Here is a 17899-nt window from a genome sequence, read left to right as displayed (position 1 = left end):
GCCGCTTCCTTTTAGCGATTGGTGGGGATCACAGTGCTCAGACCCCCACCAATCCAAACTTCTGACATGTCGCTATGACATGTCAGAAGTTTGTCGAACGTTTAGTTACCATTGAAGTGTTCCATTTCACTGCAGCGCCACTGGAGGGGAAATGAAGCATTACACAGTGCCCATTCATATCAATGAGTTGTCTGTGTAATACAGGTCAGGTCCTCCAGAGCTAGAGACGCTCTTTGTAATCACTCTCCACTCTGACCAAGAAATGAGGATCCTGAACAGAGGACCCCCCTCTATTAACTCAGAATTCCCCTATATCGTATATGAATATCGTTTCCCTAAACTAGACAGCCCTTTTAACATTACAATCAGGAATAACAACCTGCCACACAGTAGATGCCCACCTCAGCCTCCCGTATTTTTTATCCATGATGACCGTATATTCAGTATTCCTCAAAATTTTACAATCCATTTTTCCACATTTAATCTCTTTTTTTTTTCCCTATTTACAGATGTCTATGTCTTTGGCCTGGGTGAGGACATAAGCCTGAGTGAAATTAATGATATTGCATCCAAGAAAGATAAAGAGAAGCACGTTTTTGTAATGGAAAATGTAGATAAAATGAAGGAGGCCTTTGATGACCTGTTAGGTAAGAACATTTACATTAAACCCTCATCTACTGTATACCTTCCCTGCCAACATTTGGGACAATATTTGTGATCGCATGTGAGTTCATGAGCAATGTATGTTATGAAACCTCATGATAGAAGTCCCAGCGAGGACCTAAAACATTGGTAATAAACTTCCAGGGGGGATTATTTTCAGTCTCAATGAGGCAAAACCATGCCATCTATTTGTAGTATGTATGCAGGGCGGTCAAATAATAGGGAGCACACATGGGACACAAGCCCTGGGACTTATACCTAGAAGGACTGGATGGCACTTTGCAGTGAGAGGAGTAGGAGGTGGAGACTTAAGTGCGGGCAGAAAGCATTGATTATTTGACTAAACGCAGAGTGGGACTGCAGGGCAGCTGCATCGCACGCCAGCCGGGCCTGTGGAGATGTAGTTTGCCGGTTTCATAACGCTGCTGAGCCGGCCAGTCTTTTAGAGGTCTGAGTCTGGAGTCTGCATTCATTTTGGTTTCTAAGTCTGGGGTCTGAATTAATTTGAGGACCTGAGTCTGGGGTCCGAATTAATTTGGTGATCTGCGTCTGAGGTCTGATTTAGTTTGGGAGTCTGAGTCCCGGGTCTGTATTAATTTAAGCCGATTGGAACAAAACATCTTTGAGTAAGGCACTATTATATGATCCTTGTATAGTATTATTAGTTGTATATAATAGAGTAACAATAACAAAAATGATATCATGTTATAAATTGTTCCGTGCTCCCATGCAAAATTTAGGCCGGGTTCACATCTGCGTTGAAGGCTCCGTCACAGATCCAGTAAAAAGTGTCGGACAAAATAGTTCAGCATTCTGCGCTATTGTGTCCGGCAAAACAACGGACATCAAGACAGAAACCCGATGGTGCCCATTAAAGTCAGTGGGTTTCATCGGGAACTGTTGGTGGCAATCATACAATGGAGCCGGCATTTCAGTTTTTGTTGTTCTATTCTTAAGACGGAGCAGAACAATGGAAATAACGAACGCAAATGTGAACCCAGCCTTAAATGTGCCACCAGGAATCTATAGGGGCTTTGCAGGAGGGACACCCTCTAGAATACAGGACTACCTATTGTCCCATCTGCATTTCTTCTATATGTTCCTGTGTTAAGGTTCAGGTGAGGTCCAAGTCACAAAGGTGGGATGGAGGTATCCACCAAATTTTTTGCCCATAGGGCAGCTACCAGCCTTAATCCGACCCTGTATGCATGGGTTATGTTTTCTAACAAATTTGCCTCTCTTACTCCTTACTTTTAGACGATGTAGAAATTCTTCAGATGTGTGGACTTTCCAAAGAGCCATCTAAAGATGAAGGCTTGGAAGTAGTGTATCCCTGGCTGGCTAAAATTACAATCACTGTAAGTGTCCATCACTAAGCTCCTCATAAGTAAATGAAAAGCTGCTAAAAGCCATTTTGCACTACATAACTTACTGTAAGTCCATTTCTGGGCAATGTAATATAACAATATTGTAAGAACACCTTAGACATATTACGGACTACTATTTGTCACCAGTTCTGTGGTAGCCCTAACTTTTTACTAGCTTAAGTTTTTCATAGGTGTTCGTCTAAAAAGTGTGGCTGTTCAACATGCCACCAGATATATTCTTCAAGCAAGTTGTGGGTATTAGATCTCAAATCAGAAAGCTGTAAATGAACAGTGTCAGTAAGCTGTTTGAAAGCTATCAAAATATCTCTCCCCTAGAAGAAAGAAAACTGACTCTCTAGTGCCACCTATAGGTGATTACTCTGTAAGCCAATGTCTGGTAGTCACATATAAGTGGAACTATAGAGACAGTTTCCTTCCTTCTGTAGGAGAGCTTTTTTGAACACTTTTCCAAGGATGCATTGTCCTTAAGACTCCCTACTAGCTGGATCTTCGCAAGCAGAACCAATACCTTCCAAGTACTGCATCAAAGGCATCTCACTCAGCCAACCAGACTCCTACTCTGTACTGATGAGGAGCAACAACTCTGCAACAGTGCTGTCTACCGATGGGTGTCTCTGGTTTGGCTATTAAACCGAGTCCTGTTTCAAGGCTGTATAAAAGTCTGAACATTGATTTACAGGATAGGCAACTATAGGTGGCACTAGAGAGACATCTTTCTTCCTTCTGGAGAAGAGCTATTTTGTATACTTTTCCCAGGGAGCATTGCCCTTAAGTCTCTCTACCAGCTGGATCTCCACAAGGGGAATTAGTACCTTCCAAGAGAAAGCTATCAGAAAATCTTAGTACTCTAGTGTCGTAAAGCTGTAGATGAACAGTTGCAGTAAGTTGTCAGAAAACCATAAGGCTGGATTTTTATGCTACACATTTGGCCACAGCCAATCTACTGCAAAATCTGTATGTTTTACATGCGGATTTGCTGAGGACTTGCTGCGGATTTCACTATTTGCATTTGAGCAGTCTGAAAACTGTATGTAAAACATTCATATTTAGAAGCGGATTTGCTGCAGTGAAAGCCGTGGCGTAAAAATATGTGAATCCAGCCTAGTTTTCCAATGCCACAATGCTGTAGATTGAAGATGCCAGCAAGCTATTGGAAAGCTATAAACATCTAGTGAAAAAAATCTGAAGATGGACAGCATTAGCAAACTGTTGGAAAGCCATGGTCACCTAGCATCAGAAAGTTGTAGATCAATTGTATCAGTATGCTGTCAGAAAGCCATAGTCTTCCAATGCCAGGAAACTGCGGACAATCAGTAAGGCCTTCTTCACATTGCGTTTTTGGCTTTTGACGGAAGTATACGTCGGAAGGACTCCCAACATATAACTCCGGCTGAAGGCTGTAACAGATACCACTGTATAGGCATACAGTCTGATATATATCTCCTGAACTCCCCGGGCAGAGTGCTACCTGAAGCACTATGCCCGGGGAAGCTCCTGCTGTCACTATGCATATATGGACAGCGAAGCTACAATACCGGATTCCCTAGCTAGAGCATGGCAAGTGCTGTGGCCAGGGAATTCGATCCTGGGGAAGCCCTTGACATCACTGTTGAAAGCGCTCTGACCGGGGACTCTGGCTCTAGAGATGCCCCTAACCTCACTGTCCATATATGGACAGTGATTTCAAGAGTTACAATACCGGAGTCCCCTGCCAGAGCATCGGAAGCGCTCTGGCCAGGGACTCTGGTCCTGGGGAAGCCCCTGATGTCACTGTCCGTATATGGACAGTGATGTAGAGAGGTTTACGACGCCGTAGTTCCCGGGCTAAGCGTCAACAACATCCTGGCCAAGGATTCCATCCATTGAGAAGATCCTGACGTCACTGTCTATATTCGGACAGTGATGTCCGGTGCTTTCCCAGGGCCAAAGTCCATGGGCAGACTGCTTCTGATACCCTGTCCGGGGACTCTGGCATTGGGAAACTTCTGACATCACTGTCTATATATGGACAGTGATTTCGGGAGCTTTCTGATGTATACCTGTGACCGATGCCATAGTGTGGCAACCGTCAGCTGTAGTCTCCCATGTTAAAATAAAGTATACTTCTTTTGTGGGATTCCTCAGGAGAGAATAGCATAGTCTACTACACTATTCCATCCTTCAAAAAAAAAAAGGTATACTAACATATACCATGATGACGGACACCAAAAGGATACACTTTTGGTCTCCGTTGGGCTAATGGAGCCCTACGAACACGTATATATGTAGAAAACAATTAGGCACTCATTTGTCAAGCGGTGGGGATTTTTTTTTTTGCAAATTTAGGCACACGGTTGTTTCATGCAAAAAATTTAGACTTTTCTTCACTACTACGCCATGCCCAGCATTTTTCCAAAAAGCTGTCATGAGCAAAAGGGAGTGTGGTTGTGCTCCCTGGCAAAACTGGCATAAATGATAGCGGAAATCTGCGGCAGCTCCGAGCTACCATAGATTTAACTTTCAGGTGCAGGGACAGCACCTCCATAATAGATTACTTGCATCTTATGGGCTTCTGACTAAGACAGACGTATAAAACGCCAGTTTTTGTACATCTGCGCCATAGTGCTCTAGCGCCAGAAGACATGATGTCAGCATCCGTTTCCATTTATTATTATTATTATTATTATTATTATATATTAAGAAGAACTGTTATCAACCACAATTTTGACACTTTTTTTTTTTTTCTCTTTTGTTAAAGCGTACAGATTCTCAAGAAAAATGCAAAGGATCTATTGTGAGCCCAACGTTTATCTTGACTGCAGCTCACTGCTTCCATCTGGATGAAGCTCTCCATGGTATATCTGTCAAAACTGGAGGTAAACACTCCCATCAATTTTATTCATGCCACATAGTCTTGAAAAAAGGACAAACTCCAGCTGTTGTCCAACTACAACCTCCAATGTGTCCTCTACAAGGATATGAGCACCGTGGAGACAACAATGTGAATGTACGACACACAGGACTATGTCCGTTTTATTTTACATGTTACTTCCTATAATCTCTCTTTGACTATGTCTATTGTAGATAATAAGGACTTGACAGTGAAGAACCTCTACCGTCATAGCGAGTACAACCCACTTGGCAAAAAGGACAAGAATGTGGAGAAATCCTTTGATTATGATTTGGCTCTCATTCAATTGACATCTAAGATTAAGTTTTCCAGAGCAGTCAGGTAAAATAAGTTAAGATTTTATTTTGAGCTTGAACGTGAACATTTTAAGCGATGTTGACTCAATCATCAAATCATGGGGCACTGTCACTAGCACTATTAGAGGGTACAATGGCTGACATTATTATGTGGGCACTGTGGTTGAGTCTATTATGGAGGATGGCACTGATATGGATGGAGGCATTGTGGCGAGTTCCTTGGCTAGCTCTGCATTGGGGCACTTTTATGGGGTACTGGGGGAATGCACCACAACAGCTGGAGCAAAAATATTTGTAACCAATGTAGACAAGAGGGCAGGTGAGTCAGACCAGCTAAGGTCATTTACCTCCTTTGCCCCCAATCTCTTTCCTCATCTGCCTCTGTTCCTCATAACCGAAGCTGCTCCCTTCAAAACCCTGTGCCTAATGCCAGCAGTCTCATGATGTCCCTCAGCAATTACATTGCTTCGAGGGATCCATTGTATTAAAACCTTTACATCATAAAACACCCAATGAAATGCCAGAAGGCTGGAGATGAACAGTGTCAGTAAGCTGCCGGAAAGCCATATATATCGGTATCTCCATATATAGCTGTGTCATTGAAAGTGTATGATTTGCTCTGATCATTTTCATCCTATATCAAGCCTGTGCTTGCCCTTGTCATATGCCACCACCAAGTGATTGTTATCCCCCTACCTACTTCGATAATAGTGTGTCATTGCTTTGTGGGCTTAAAGTGAAGAGAAAGCAAAAATTATATATATGTGCGCACCCCAAATTGTAACAAAACCTCTCAAGGGTGGAATAAAGCAGAACTTATAGCAGAATTCCCAAATCCAGCTTCCTCTGGTCCATAGATCCACAGCATCACACAAGACATAGACACCAAGGAAATGGATCTATAGGCCTTAAATGGGTAATCCCATCTTATAAAGTGATGGCATATCGCTATCAGAGCAAAATTGTGCGCGATTTTACCGGAAATTTACGCAGTTTTGCAATGTAGTTTTTGAACGCAAGACTTTTACAGGTAAAGCACACAGTTTCAGTGTGGCAATTACTTTTGTAGGCACTATATGGTGGTTTTATATGGGCACTGCTATAAGGGTGCTCTTTGTTATGGCTTTTACTTTTCTTGTATGGCAATATTATATGTTCCCTGTATGCCACTATTATGAATGCTTTGCATAGCATTTCAGGACACTATAAAGTACTGTTATGTGCATTGTATGGTTTTATTATTTAGGCATTTTATGGTAGTATTGTTTAGGTGGTATTGTGGCATTAATACTATGTGTACATTCCTTACAATAATAGGAGGAAGCGTTTACGCAATATTAGGAGGGAAAACTAGTATTTTATCTATAGCTGGCTAACCGCCATTCCCCCTGATGTTCCGCGACAAACCTGCTAGTGCCCTACACCATCGTGGCTTACTCCCCTCTCCCCATCCAGAAAACTTGCACGATCGGCCGAGCATGCATGTATTTTGGATGCTGAGAGGGGAGTAAGCCACAATGGTGTAGGGCACTAGCAGGTTCGTCACGGAAGAGATGTAATGGAGACCAGGAGCTTGTGGGAACAAAAATTTACCAAGCCAATGTCTGGCTTTTATGCCCCTCCACATGCCACAGATTGGAGCTAGGTGCTTGAAAATGTGATCATTTGAAGATCTTAGTGACACCTAATGCTGCCGCGATTTACATAACCCTGCGACTTGCCCTTCTTGGTGTTGCAATTTTAATGTTGAGGAGTGTAGATAACACAGGATCCCCCATTGACAATAGATGATGGACACAATACCTCCTCCCCCTCCCTGCACAATGACCTCTGCACAGGTCACAGCGCATGCCTAGAACATTCTCCCATAAAAGTCAATGGGTCCCCTCCCCGCAACGAGATCGGAGGGTGACGATAATTGTCATGGCAGCACAGGGGCCTAATGAAGGCCTGTAAAAATGATGAGTATATAGTACCAGCGAACTAACGATCCCTAGTTAAAGTTCCCTAGGGGGACTCATTAAGGGCGGATTTACACGAACGTGATATACGTCCGTGCAACGCGCGTGATTTTCACGTGCCTCGCACGGACCTATATTAGTCTATGGGGCCGTGCAGACTGTCAGTGATTTTTGCGCAGCGTGAGTCCGCTGCGTAAAACTCACGACTGGTCCTATATTTCTGCGTTTTTTGAGCATCACGCACCCATTGAAGTCAATGGGTGCGTGAAAATCACGCAGGTCACATGGAAGCACTTCCGTGGGACACGCGTTATTCGCGCAACAGCAGTCAAAAGTATGTTTGGAAACAGAAAAGCACCACGTGCTTTTCTGTTTACAAACATCCAAACGGAGTGTCATAATGATGGCGGCTGCGTGAAAATCACGCAGCCGCACATCCTATCTGATGACACACAGAGCTATTAAGTTCCTTTTGCGCACGCAAAACGCAGCGTTTTTTGCATGCACAAAACGCACACGCTCGTGTAAATCCTCCCTAAATGTTTAAAAAGAAGTGAAATAAAGAAAAAAAAACTACAAAAAAATGAAAAGTTAAAAAAAAAACTTTTCCCATTCTAACTCTAAAGTAATGTAAAAAATAAAAAAGTAAACAAAATTGGTATCGCCGCGTCCGTAAAAGTCTGAACTATTACAATATAACATTATTTAATGCGCACGGTGAACGGCGTAAAAAATAAATCTAAACCGCCAAAATTGCTGTTTTTTGATCAAAGTAGTTCCCAAAAATTTTTTCATAAAAAGTGATCAAAAAGTCGTATGTACCAACAAATGGTACCAATAAAAACGACAGCTCGTCTTGCAAAAAAAAAAAGCCCTCACGCCGCTCAATGCACGGAAAAAAAGTGTTACGGCTCTCAGAATGTGGTGAAACAAATCTATTTTATTTGTTTTTTAACAAAAAGTTCTTTTTTTTGTTGAAGTAGTAAAATACAAAAAAATCACAGTGAAAGACGTAAATACGAAACCCAAAAAATAATGGAGGAATTAGTTTTTTCCAATTTCAATATACAACTCCTCCCCCAAAATATAAGCCCTCACACCGCTCTATTGACGGAAAAATAAAAATGTCATGGCTCTTGGAAGGCGGGGATTGAAAAACGAAAATCCAAAAATGGCCGTGTTCTTAAGGGGTTGGGATTGCCCCCCACTCAGTTATATCAGAGCTGCGGTCTTTATGGGCAGATCTTGTAACTACTGGGAGGGGCTTTAACTATCAGGGTTTGTGCACACGACCTATTTCCAGACGTAATTCAGGCGTTTTACGCCTCGAATTACGCCTGAAAAGACGGCTCTATTACGTCTGCAAACATCTGCCCATTGCTTGCCATGGGTCTTACGATGTTCTGTTCAGACGAGGTGTAATTTTATGCGTCGCTGTCAAAAGACGGCGCGTAAAATTACGCCCGCGTCAAAGAAGTGCAGGACATTTCTTGGGACGTTTTTGGAGCCGTTTTTCATTGACTCCAATGAAGAACAGCTCCAAGTACGTCCGTAAAAGACGCCGCGAAAAACGCGAGTACTTGCAAAAACGTCTGAAATTCAGAAGCTGCTTTCGTCTGAAAACAGCTCCGTAATTTCAGACGTATCTTGCGCTGGCGTGTGAACATACCCGAACTATTGAAGCAATTTTCTCAAAAGAAGCTCCAAATCGGAGACTTATTTTACCCGCTCTGTAAACAAGATTCCGCATCGGAGGGGATTTTCCATTCAGTTTAATTCCTGGTTTGTGCTGCTTTGTATTCTTTATGGTGTGTGACGAAGTATTTCTGCAGATATGAGGATTTATAATGCATTGTGTGGGAATTAATTGAATTCTTGCTCTTCCTTCAGACCTATTTGTCTTCCATGCACAATTGGGGCTTCCTGGGCATTAAAGCAAAGAGGGATATCTGCAACATGCAGCGATCATGGTGAGTGTGGGGGAGGGGATTTAACACCCTGGTATAAAGTGTACCCCCAGCTATGAAGATCATTTCGTTTTTAGGGCTAGAGTTCTGTTCTGATTAATTTCATAATAATATCTTTAATCTTTGAAGGCTTTTCCCATAATCCTCATTTATAAACATGTGATCAGTTGTGGTCCGCATGACTATCTCTGGCAGCCGCAGTAAATGAAGCGGTGGCTGAGCATGCCCAGTACCGCTCCATTCACATGAAGAAGAACCCTGCTGTTTAGGTCCCAGCAGTCTGACCGCCATTGATAAAACATTTATCACCTTCCCTGTTAATAGGTGATAAATGACGATTATGGGAAACACCTTTCATTTAATATTTAAATTTTATAACCCAAACCGATCTATGACATGTCAGAAGTTTTTTGAAAGTTTAGTTACCCTGAAGGGTATGTTCACACGCACTTTTACGCCTCGAATTACGCCAGAAAAAAAGGCTCCATTACGCCTACAAACATCCGCCCATTGCTTTCAATGGGTTTTACGATGTTCTGTTCCCACGAGGTGTAATTTTACGCGTCGCTGTCAAAATACGGCGAGTAAAAAGACGCCCGTGAAAAAGAAGTGCATGTCACTTCTTGGGACGTTTTTGGAGCCGGTTTTCATTGACTCCATTGAAAAACTGCTCCAATAACGGCCATAAAATACGCAGCGAAAAACGCGAGTTGCTACAAAAACGTCTGAAAATCAGGAGCTGTTTTCGCATGAAAACAGGTCCGTATTTTTAGATCTTTTTGGTCACTGCGTGTGAACATACCCTAAAAGAGAACCTTTCACCTGCCCATACATGTGCAGTATGTAATAGGCAGGGCTGCACAAACCCTGGGGCACTTTAAAAAAAAAACTATCCTCCTCCATTATTTAGATATCGGTGCCGTTATATTTGGCGCCCGATATTTAAATAACCCCCTGAACTGTCAATAGGGCGTGTAACATCGCTGTGACACTGTCCAATCAGCTACGGACAGTGTCACAGCAAGAGCTGGAGAGAGGAGAGTGTGTGCGTGCGCGCAAGCGCAGCTCGGGGCTGTGCGAGCATACGCACGAACGCTCCCATTTTTCAGCTCTCGGCAGACAAGCTGAACAAAACTGTGTGATCTCTCGCGAGTGATCACACAGTCTTGTCCTTGTCTGCCGAGAGCTGAAGAGTGAGTGAAAGCGTGCACGCGCCAGCGCGCACAGCTCCTATGCCGCTGCCGATGATATTCCCGCCACCATGGAACAGAAGAAGAAGAATTCACATTGTTGTTCTTCTTCTCCTCTTCTATTCCGTGGTTGTGGCGTAGCTGCGCACATGCTCTCCACTCCAGCTCTTGCTTGGACAGTGTCATTCAGAGCGGTAAGCCGCCGATTACTGACCACAGCAGCGCTACATTCGCATTATACTTTGCACCGATCCAGTCCCCAGCACGGCTCAGTGCCCGACGAAGGTCTGTCTGACCGAAACGTCGACCTCGCACATGTAGCCTCTGGCATCCATCCAATAAAAATATATATATTTTTGTAACACAAGCAAGGTGTGCCGACTACAAATTCTTAACCTAGTGTCACAACAATGTTACACGCCCCCTTGCCAATTACACGCCGAATTGACAGTTCAGGGGGTTATTTAAATATCGGGCGTCAAATATAATGGCACCGATATCTAAATAACGGAGAAAGATAGGAAAAAAAATGTATAGTGAGACAGGGTTTGTGCAGCCCTGCCTATTATATGCTGCACTCAGCTGCACATGTATGGGCAGGTGAAAGGTTCTCTTTAAATAATACAATTCTGCCTGCCTATGGGAGTTGTATAAATTCATCTTTAGTTAGCTCCCCCTAGTGGTGGCTAGAGGCAAGATTAATTCGCTGATTTTTTTAAAAAAAAATTTTTATTTTATTTATTTCTTAAAAAAAAGTTTCTATTATAAATATGCTGATACAGCAGCAGTAATAACAATCTTGCAATATTACAAAAACATATAAGGATCCAACCAAATGAATTAATTTATATAGTGTATATAGTTAAAGTACACCCACTACCAAAGTCATGTCACCCTGTTAGTCAAAATTTGGGGGTTTAATCCAACACCAAAGGTCAGACGTGTCAGTACATTTCAGACCAGATTCTTTATTGCCCACAGACCATATCATAGCCCCAACCAAGTGTATCTTTATTTGATGACATAATTACATTTGAGTCTAATACAAATGTAATAGTTTGAGACAGAAAATGTTATGGGTTCAAAAACATTTATATTTTCCATATTTTCTAGAAAAGACACTGCTCTCTTCTGAATTGGTGAAGGCCATGTTTATTGCAGACGAAACGGGTAAAGAATATAAACAGATGGATGTTCTTATAAAGCAAGGAAATAAGGTAAGGAGAAAAAAATAATGGAAAACAAAAAAACATATTGCATTGGCATAATACTGCTACATTTTATCATCTATATTATGGCTGAAGCACGCGGACCCCTACTTGGGGTGGTCTAAGTTTGGTTGTCTAAGTTTGGTTCAGTAGAACTGCGGTGGGTTCATGTGTTGGGCCCATAATACAGACACTAAAATGGGTCCGTATTACTGCCAATTAAGACCGCCCTTAAAGTGAATGTCTACTATTTTTTTTTTTATCTAAATAGGCTCAAGATTCTGTGATGATTCATTTCTTAATATAATGTGAAGACATTGCTCAGTTTTTTCATATAGAGCTCTAAATCACTTGCATAGCAGTCACCACTAGAGGGCTGAGGAGCCTACATTGAACTCAATATTAAAACAATATGTAGTAAGCTCCCTCTAGTGGTGACTACAGGCAGACAGAATTTGACATCTACACAGGAGATTTGCAGCTTTGTATCAAAAAATCGGTGCTCTGAACGCTATACGTGACATGATGATCAAAGGTGGAGATTCCTTTTAAAGGTGCAATTTTTTTTTAGTACAATCAATCGTCAACTTGCTGTAATGACAATATCCCTTCTCCTCCACAGAGACTTGCCTGTCTAGAGGATACCAAAAAGATAGATAAATTCCAGGATATTCCAGACATTAAAGACGCTGTGACTGACAATTTCTTATGTACAGGTGGAATAGAACCTCAGGTGGATCCTCAAACCTGCAAAGGTAAATTATTCATGTTCATTTGTCATAACTCTTAAAACTTTTACTAGCTTTACACATGAACTTTTTATTGCCACTACCCACCAGTAATCCATGCATATAGCTGGCAACCGGATCCCCATCTCCCACATTTTGAATACCTACCTTTGGTACCAGGAGAGCTTGTCCCAATCCTAAATAGCAGCTTGAGGTGGATCTGGATCCCCTGCCTCCAGGGCTTCATGGCAGTGGCTTAACTTTTCCTATGCCATTTTATGCTAGTGACAACTACTCTAAGCATTAATTTTGGCCCCCCTCACAGATTTCATGAGTTAAAGGGTAACTAAACGTTCATTAAACTTCTGACATGTCATGTCCGAGCACTGAGACCCCCACCAATCGCTAAAACCAAGTGGCAGAAGCGCTCGGGTGAGCGCTTAGCTGCTTAGTTTCTGATCGGCTTTTTCCGGAAAGCCGATGTAGCGTTGTACGGACTCATAGACAAGGACTCACACAAGTTCCTCTGCCGCTTTGTTTTAGCGATTGGTGGGGGTCTCAGTGCTCGGACCCCCACCAATCAAAACTTCTGACATGTCAGTATAACATGTCATAAATTTGTTGACAATTTGGTTACACTTTAAAATTAAAAAATACTGGGTCAGGATGAGACCCTGGATGACTATGCGACCATCTATGAAATGTTTCCTCTTATTATTATTCCAGGTGACTCTGGTGGTCCTCTAATTGTGCCCTTCCAACAACGCTTCATTCAGGTAAGTGACTGTCATACAGAAGGGCATCCAATGGGCCCTCAGGTTTTTGGGCTAGATTGACTTCATGTTGGGTCAATACTGACATTGTCCATAGTGTTCCAATAAAATATAATGGTATTTTAATGGAAACCCCAATATTCTCCACATACTTAGAGGCATCTCCAGCGGTCTGTGAAAAGGGAGGCCACGGCTCAGGTTGAATGCATCTACTTTTTCACATGGGTGGTGTAAACTAGAATAGGGCTCCGCTTCCTCACTGGCATCATCACATGTTAGCAAACAAGTCAGGGGCTATCCAACTCAAGGGTCATGACTTCCTTCTCTTCTACAAGTGATAAAGGATGAGTGAACCTCCTTTATGGCTTTAGGTGGGTGTGGTAGAGTGAACTAGCAACCAACGGAGGGTCCTATGATGCGCCCCATCTATGAACACCCCTGTTAAAACTCGTTTCTGTAATAGGGAATTTCTGTCAGACGGCTACTTCCTGTTAGCCATGTTTGCTTCCAAGAGTCTAAATTCTCTGTCAACCAAAGTCTCCTCCCCACTCCCTTTCTCAGAAATCTCTGGCAGTCAATCTCAGTTGGATATCCCACCCTATGTACAGTGTGGAACATGATCTTATATCAGTGACCCAATGTCTGTTCATCTATCATGAAAATGTCATTGAGACCAGAGCCTTCATCCTTTGGATAATTCCTCCTTATTAGAAGGATCCCTTGACAATAAGCAGATCACAAATTGTCCCCCTGCAGGGACACCCAGCGATCTGATGTAATCTATTGGGAAAACTGTCAGTAAGTGTTCAGTTTACCTGCAGCACCCCCACAGGGGAAATGAAGAATTACACCGTGCCTATTCATATCAATGAGTTGTCTGTGTAATGCAAAACAGCACTGGTCCTCCAGAGCAAGAGACGCTATTCATAATCGCTCTTCACTCTCGCCAAGAGTTGAAGATCCTGAAAAGAGCACCTCTTATATTAACTCAGAATTCCCTAATGGGATATATGAAAATTCATTCTCTAAGCTAGAGAACCCCTTTAATGATTAAATCAGTGCGGGAGGAAGTAGCTAACTTCTCCTCTTACTTAAGTTTCAATAGAAGTGAATATAGCTGGTAGCCTGGGGCATATATGTGTGAAGAAAAAGGTACGATGTGGAATTTTTAACAGAGATACTAATAGGGCATATGGAATGGGGTTGTCTTCATAAGCTGTGCATTTACTTATCAATGTTATATTGTTCACTCTTTGTATCTTATGTTGTTTTTTGCAACGTTTACGTGTTTTAATTTGTACTGACTTCACTTCTTCTTTACAATTAAGGTGGGCATTATTAGCTGGGGGACAATCAACAGCTGTAATGGTCCTAAAAGAAGTAATAAACCGGTGCCGGCATTGTCTCGGGACTTCCATGCTAATCTGTTCACCATGATAGATTGGTTAAAGGAAAAGTTGGATTTGGAGTTCCTGAAGTAAAGCTTCCTGGCGATGGAGCTATCCAAATAATGATTGGGGCCACGCCAATGGTCCAAGCAATGGTCGGACATGCTTCAAAAACAGATCTTCGGAGAGTGACAATAATGCAAAGCACCACCAGCGCTACATTTTACAATGCATTATGGGATCATCTGCACAAATACAATATACAATAAATGTACTACTGGAATTATATAAACATTACCTCTAGAATTCATCTCTTTGACCCTGTGAACAGATTACTTCCTGTCGGCCATAATGAGCGCAAACTCACAATATCGGGGGAAAAAAAATGAAGAATATTGTAAAATTTAGACTCATGTATAATAACTAGTGCAGGCAGTAGTTGTTGCCTGCTTTTTTTTTAAACATTTTTTCCATGTAATCTGATTGGCTCCTGTGGGTAACACCTCCGCTTATTTATACATGATGACCTGCTTAACCTTTTTTACTAAGTAAATGTGTTTTTGCCCGGATAATTGCTGGCAAAAAAGCTAAAAGTTCAGATTTCCCGAAGCTTGTACTATCCTCCAACCCTCCGTCCCTAATGTTTAATTACAGGGGATCCTCTGATTTTATTGATTAGAGGAAGACCTTCTTTAACCACCGATCCCGTAGTTAGGGCATTAGGGAATTTTGGTCCCATACAGACAAGGAGTCTAGGCCCCTGGGGACCCTATTACTGTACCCATTACAAAGTTGCAAAGACTAAACAGGATCCCCTTTAAAGCTAATAAATTGGGGGAACCCCAATAAGTAGACACTTTAAAGCTACTAATATGTTGTGTATATATACTAATATACTGAATTAAACTCTATAAATTACATTATTATCTTTATTGTGAGGTGTCCAGTAATCTGACCATTCTGATAATCCGGAATTATCCTTTTATTCAACAATTAAAACTGCACAACGATCCCGGCTCTCATAAGACCAGAGGCAAAGAGATGTGTGGAGAGAAGTCTTTTTCACCATTGTCAGCCATATTAGCTCTCATGGGGCTTGTTTCTCTGTCACCCGGCCGCCTAGAGGATCCTCCCCCTTTCTCCCTCTGTTAGTACTTCCTGGAAGTCAATCACAGTGAGAGTTTTACCAAACAAATGTAGCATTGTAATTGTACATCAAGATCCTGAGAAGTTTTTGTTAAATCCTATGTAAACCTTTGAAAGGTAATTTTTTTTCTTTAAATAAAAAGTTCAGTCAGTGCGATTAGTGTAACTTTCTAAATAGTTTTTATTAAAAAATAATTTTTACTTTTTGAGATACAACTGCTCTGTATTCTGTATACAAAGCAGCTGTATCTTTCACTAAATCCTGCTCCCGTCAGGTCCGTGAGACTGATGAGTTCAGCGGCAGCGTGTCCTGCGTGTCTCTGACACGCAAGATCCACCTGTAATCTATCACATCTAAGTTCAGAGACACGCAGGACCCGCTGACACTGAGCCCGTTAAGTCTGCGGGACTGACGGATTCAGGTCATAGCGAACGACACAGCTGCTCTGTATACAGGATACAAAGCAGCTGTATCTCAAAAAGTAAAAATAATTTTTAATAAAAACTATATAGAAAGTTACACTAATCACACTGACTGAAACAGAAACAGCGCCTTCTTGTCCATAGGCTGTGTGTGGTATTGCCTAGTCAATTGAATGGGACCAATATGGAATACCAGTACAGTGTACAGTGTTCCCATTAAAGTGCATTCATTCATCTCCAGGATGAAATGGCTGATACCACAGAACAAAAGTTTACTGCCAAAAAGTCAGCACAGCCAGCAATTACAATGGTGTAAAGAAATCAATCGTTTTATAAGGATCCTGAATTAAAATAATCCACAGCACACACCAGTTTTTCTTCAAGTTTATTGAATTCTTGCATAACTTGATATGAGGCAGGGCCCACAACTGCTATGATGTCCGTGATAGGAGGGAGCTCCCGGCTGAACTGCTTCTCCAGCTTGCATGACCCTGTCAGAGCCACTTACTGTAGCCACCACTAGGGGGAGCTCACTGCATACAGATTTATATAGCTCCCATTGAGTTCAAAATCAGTTTAATAAATCCACATATGGTTAGCTCCCTCTAGTGGTGGCTGCAGGCAGATAGAATTATCACATCTATCAAGTCAGAAAAACAGAGCTCCTCTGTACACATATATTATGTATTTAATCAGACCTATAAACGGACTGATGGAAATTGAAAAGTAGTACATTAGGTGGAGCTCTTAGTGGGGGAGGACTATTCTGAGTTTTACTATGGGCTCTTGAGATATACATGCCCACTGGTAGAGGGGTCTAGGAGACGTGCACCATACCATAAGTTTCAAGAGTGCTGTCCACTACTTTTTTTGGTTTTGTAAATGAAAGTATTATACTTGTAAATGAGTATTTGTTACATAAAGCTAAACCCTTTCACGTCGCTGATCTTTAGATTTATATCGTGAAAGGGTATTTAAATATGGTGCCCGCTCAGAAGCAGAGCGGGCGCCATAGCCGCTGGGTCTTTGCTGTGTTACACGCGGCAATGCTTGCTATTAGAAAAATTTCTGATCGCGAGCATTAAACCCCTCAGATGCCAGTGTCAGATGTGACCACCGGCATCTGAGGGTTTTTTAATGCCCCTTTCACTTCGGGGTCGGTCACCGGATCGCGCGCGGCGAGGTCGCAGGAGTCGGTGTATTCCTTTAGCAGCTGGAAGCCTTCTGAATGCTGTCAGCCCTGCTAGAGGAGGATTGCAATTGAGACCTCTCTGTGGCCGGCCTTGATAGCAATGCACTGATTTTGCCATAGACTGCAATATTGTGATATTGCAGTTTATGGCAAAAGCGATCTAATGATCGCAGTTTCAAGCCCCCTTGGGGGGCTAAAAAAAAAAGTCATAAAAAAATGTAAAAACTGTTTTTTAAAAAATATAAAAATGTAAATCACTCCCCTTTCCCCAGATCACATATGCAAATAAATAAACAACAATAAACATAAACACATTAGGTATCCCCACGTCAGAAAATGCCTGAACTCTAAAAATATTTATCCAATACGGTGAACGTCGTAGCGGGGAAAAAGGTCAAAATGGCCGAATCACAATTCTTTTGCCACTACAAGCCCCCATAAAAATGAATAAAAGTGATCAAAATGCCCGACATTCCCCAAAATGGTATTAATAAAAACGACATCTTTCTACATACAAAAAGACGCCTTACACAGCTCTGTACACAAAAATATATATATACATTTTTTTTCTTTTCCAAATCGTTCACGGTTCTCGTACTACTACTATGCAGGTTGACCAATTGGCATGACTCCACTTCTCATGGCACACCCTAAGGGTATGTTCACACACCAACGTCCGTTACGGC

At 42.0% G+C, this 17899-nt stretch overlaps 1 protein-coding gene across 1 annotated transcript in view; it reads left to right on the top strand.

The window, feature by feature from the left end:
- The window catches only part of LOC142659878 (complement factor B-like), a 31844-nt gene extending 16466 nt beyond the window's left edge, over positions 1-15378 (top strand). Inside the window, exons 10-18 of the mRNA XM_075836421.1 lie at positions 510-647; positions 1921-2021; positions 4789-4906; positions 5115-5262; positions 9089-9168; positions 11469-11572; positions 12186-12318; positions 13018-13067; positions 14393-15378. Coding sequence (XP_075692536.1) covers positions 510-647; positions 1921-2021; positions 4789-4906; positions 5115-5262; positions 9089-9168; positions 11469-11572; positions 12186-12318; positions 13018-13067; positions 14393-14545 — 1025 coding nt within the window. The 3' untranslated portion in view covers positions 14546-15378. The remainder of the gene's footprint in view (positions 1-509; positions 648-1920; positions 2022-4788; positions 4907-5114; positions 5263-9088; positions 9169-11468; positions 11573-12185; positions 12319-13017; positions 13068-14392) is intronic.
- The last annotated feature ends 2521 nt before the right edge of the window (positions 15379-17899 follow it).

The sequence above is a fragment of the Rhinoderma darwinii genome, chromosome 8 (assembly GCF_050947455.1).
Source record: "Rhinoderma darwinii isolate aRhiDar2 chromosome 8, aRhiDar2.hap1, whole genome shotgun sequence".
NCBI classification, from domain to species: domain Eukaryota; kingdom Metazoa; phylum Chordata; class Amphibia; order Anura; family Rhinodermatidae; genus Rhinoderma; species Rhinoderma darwinii.
This window is presented reverse-complemented; position numbering and strand designations above follow the sequence as displayed.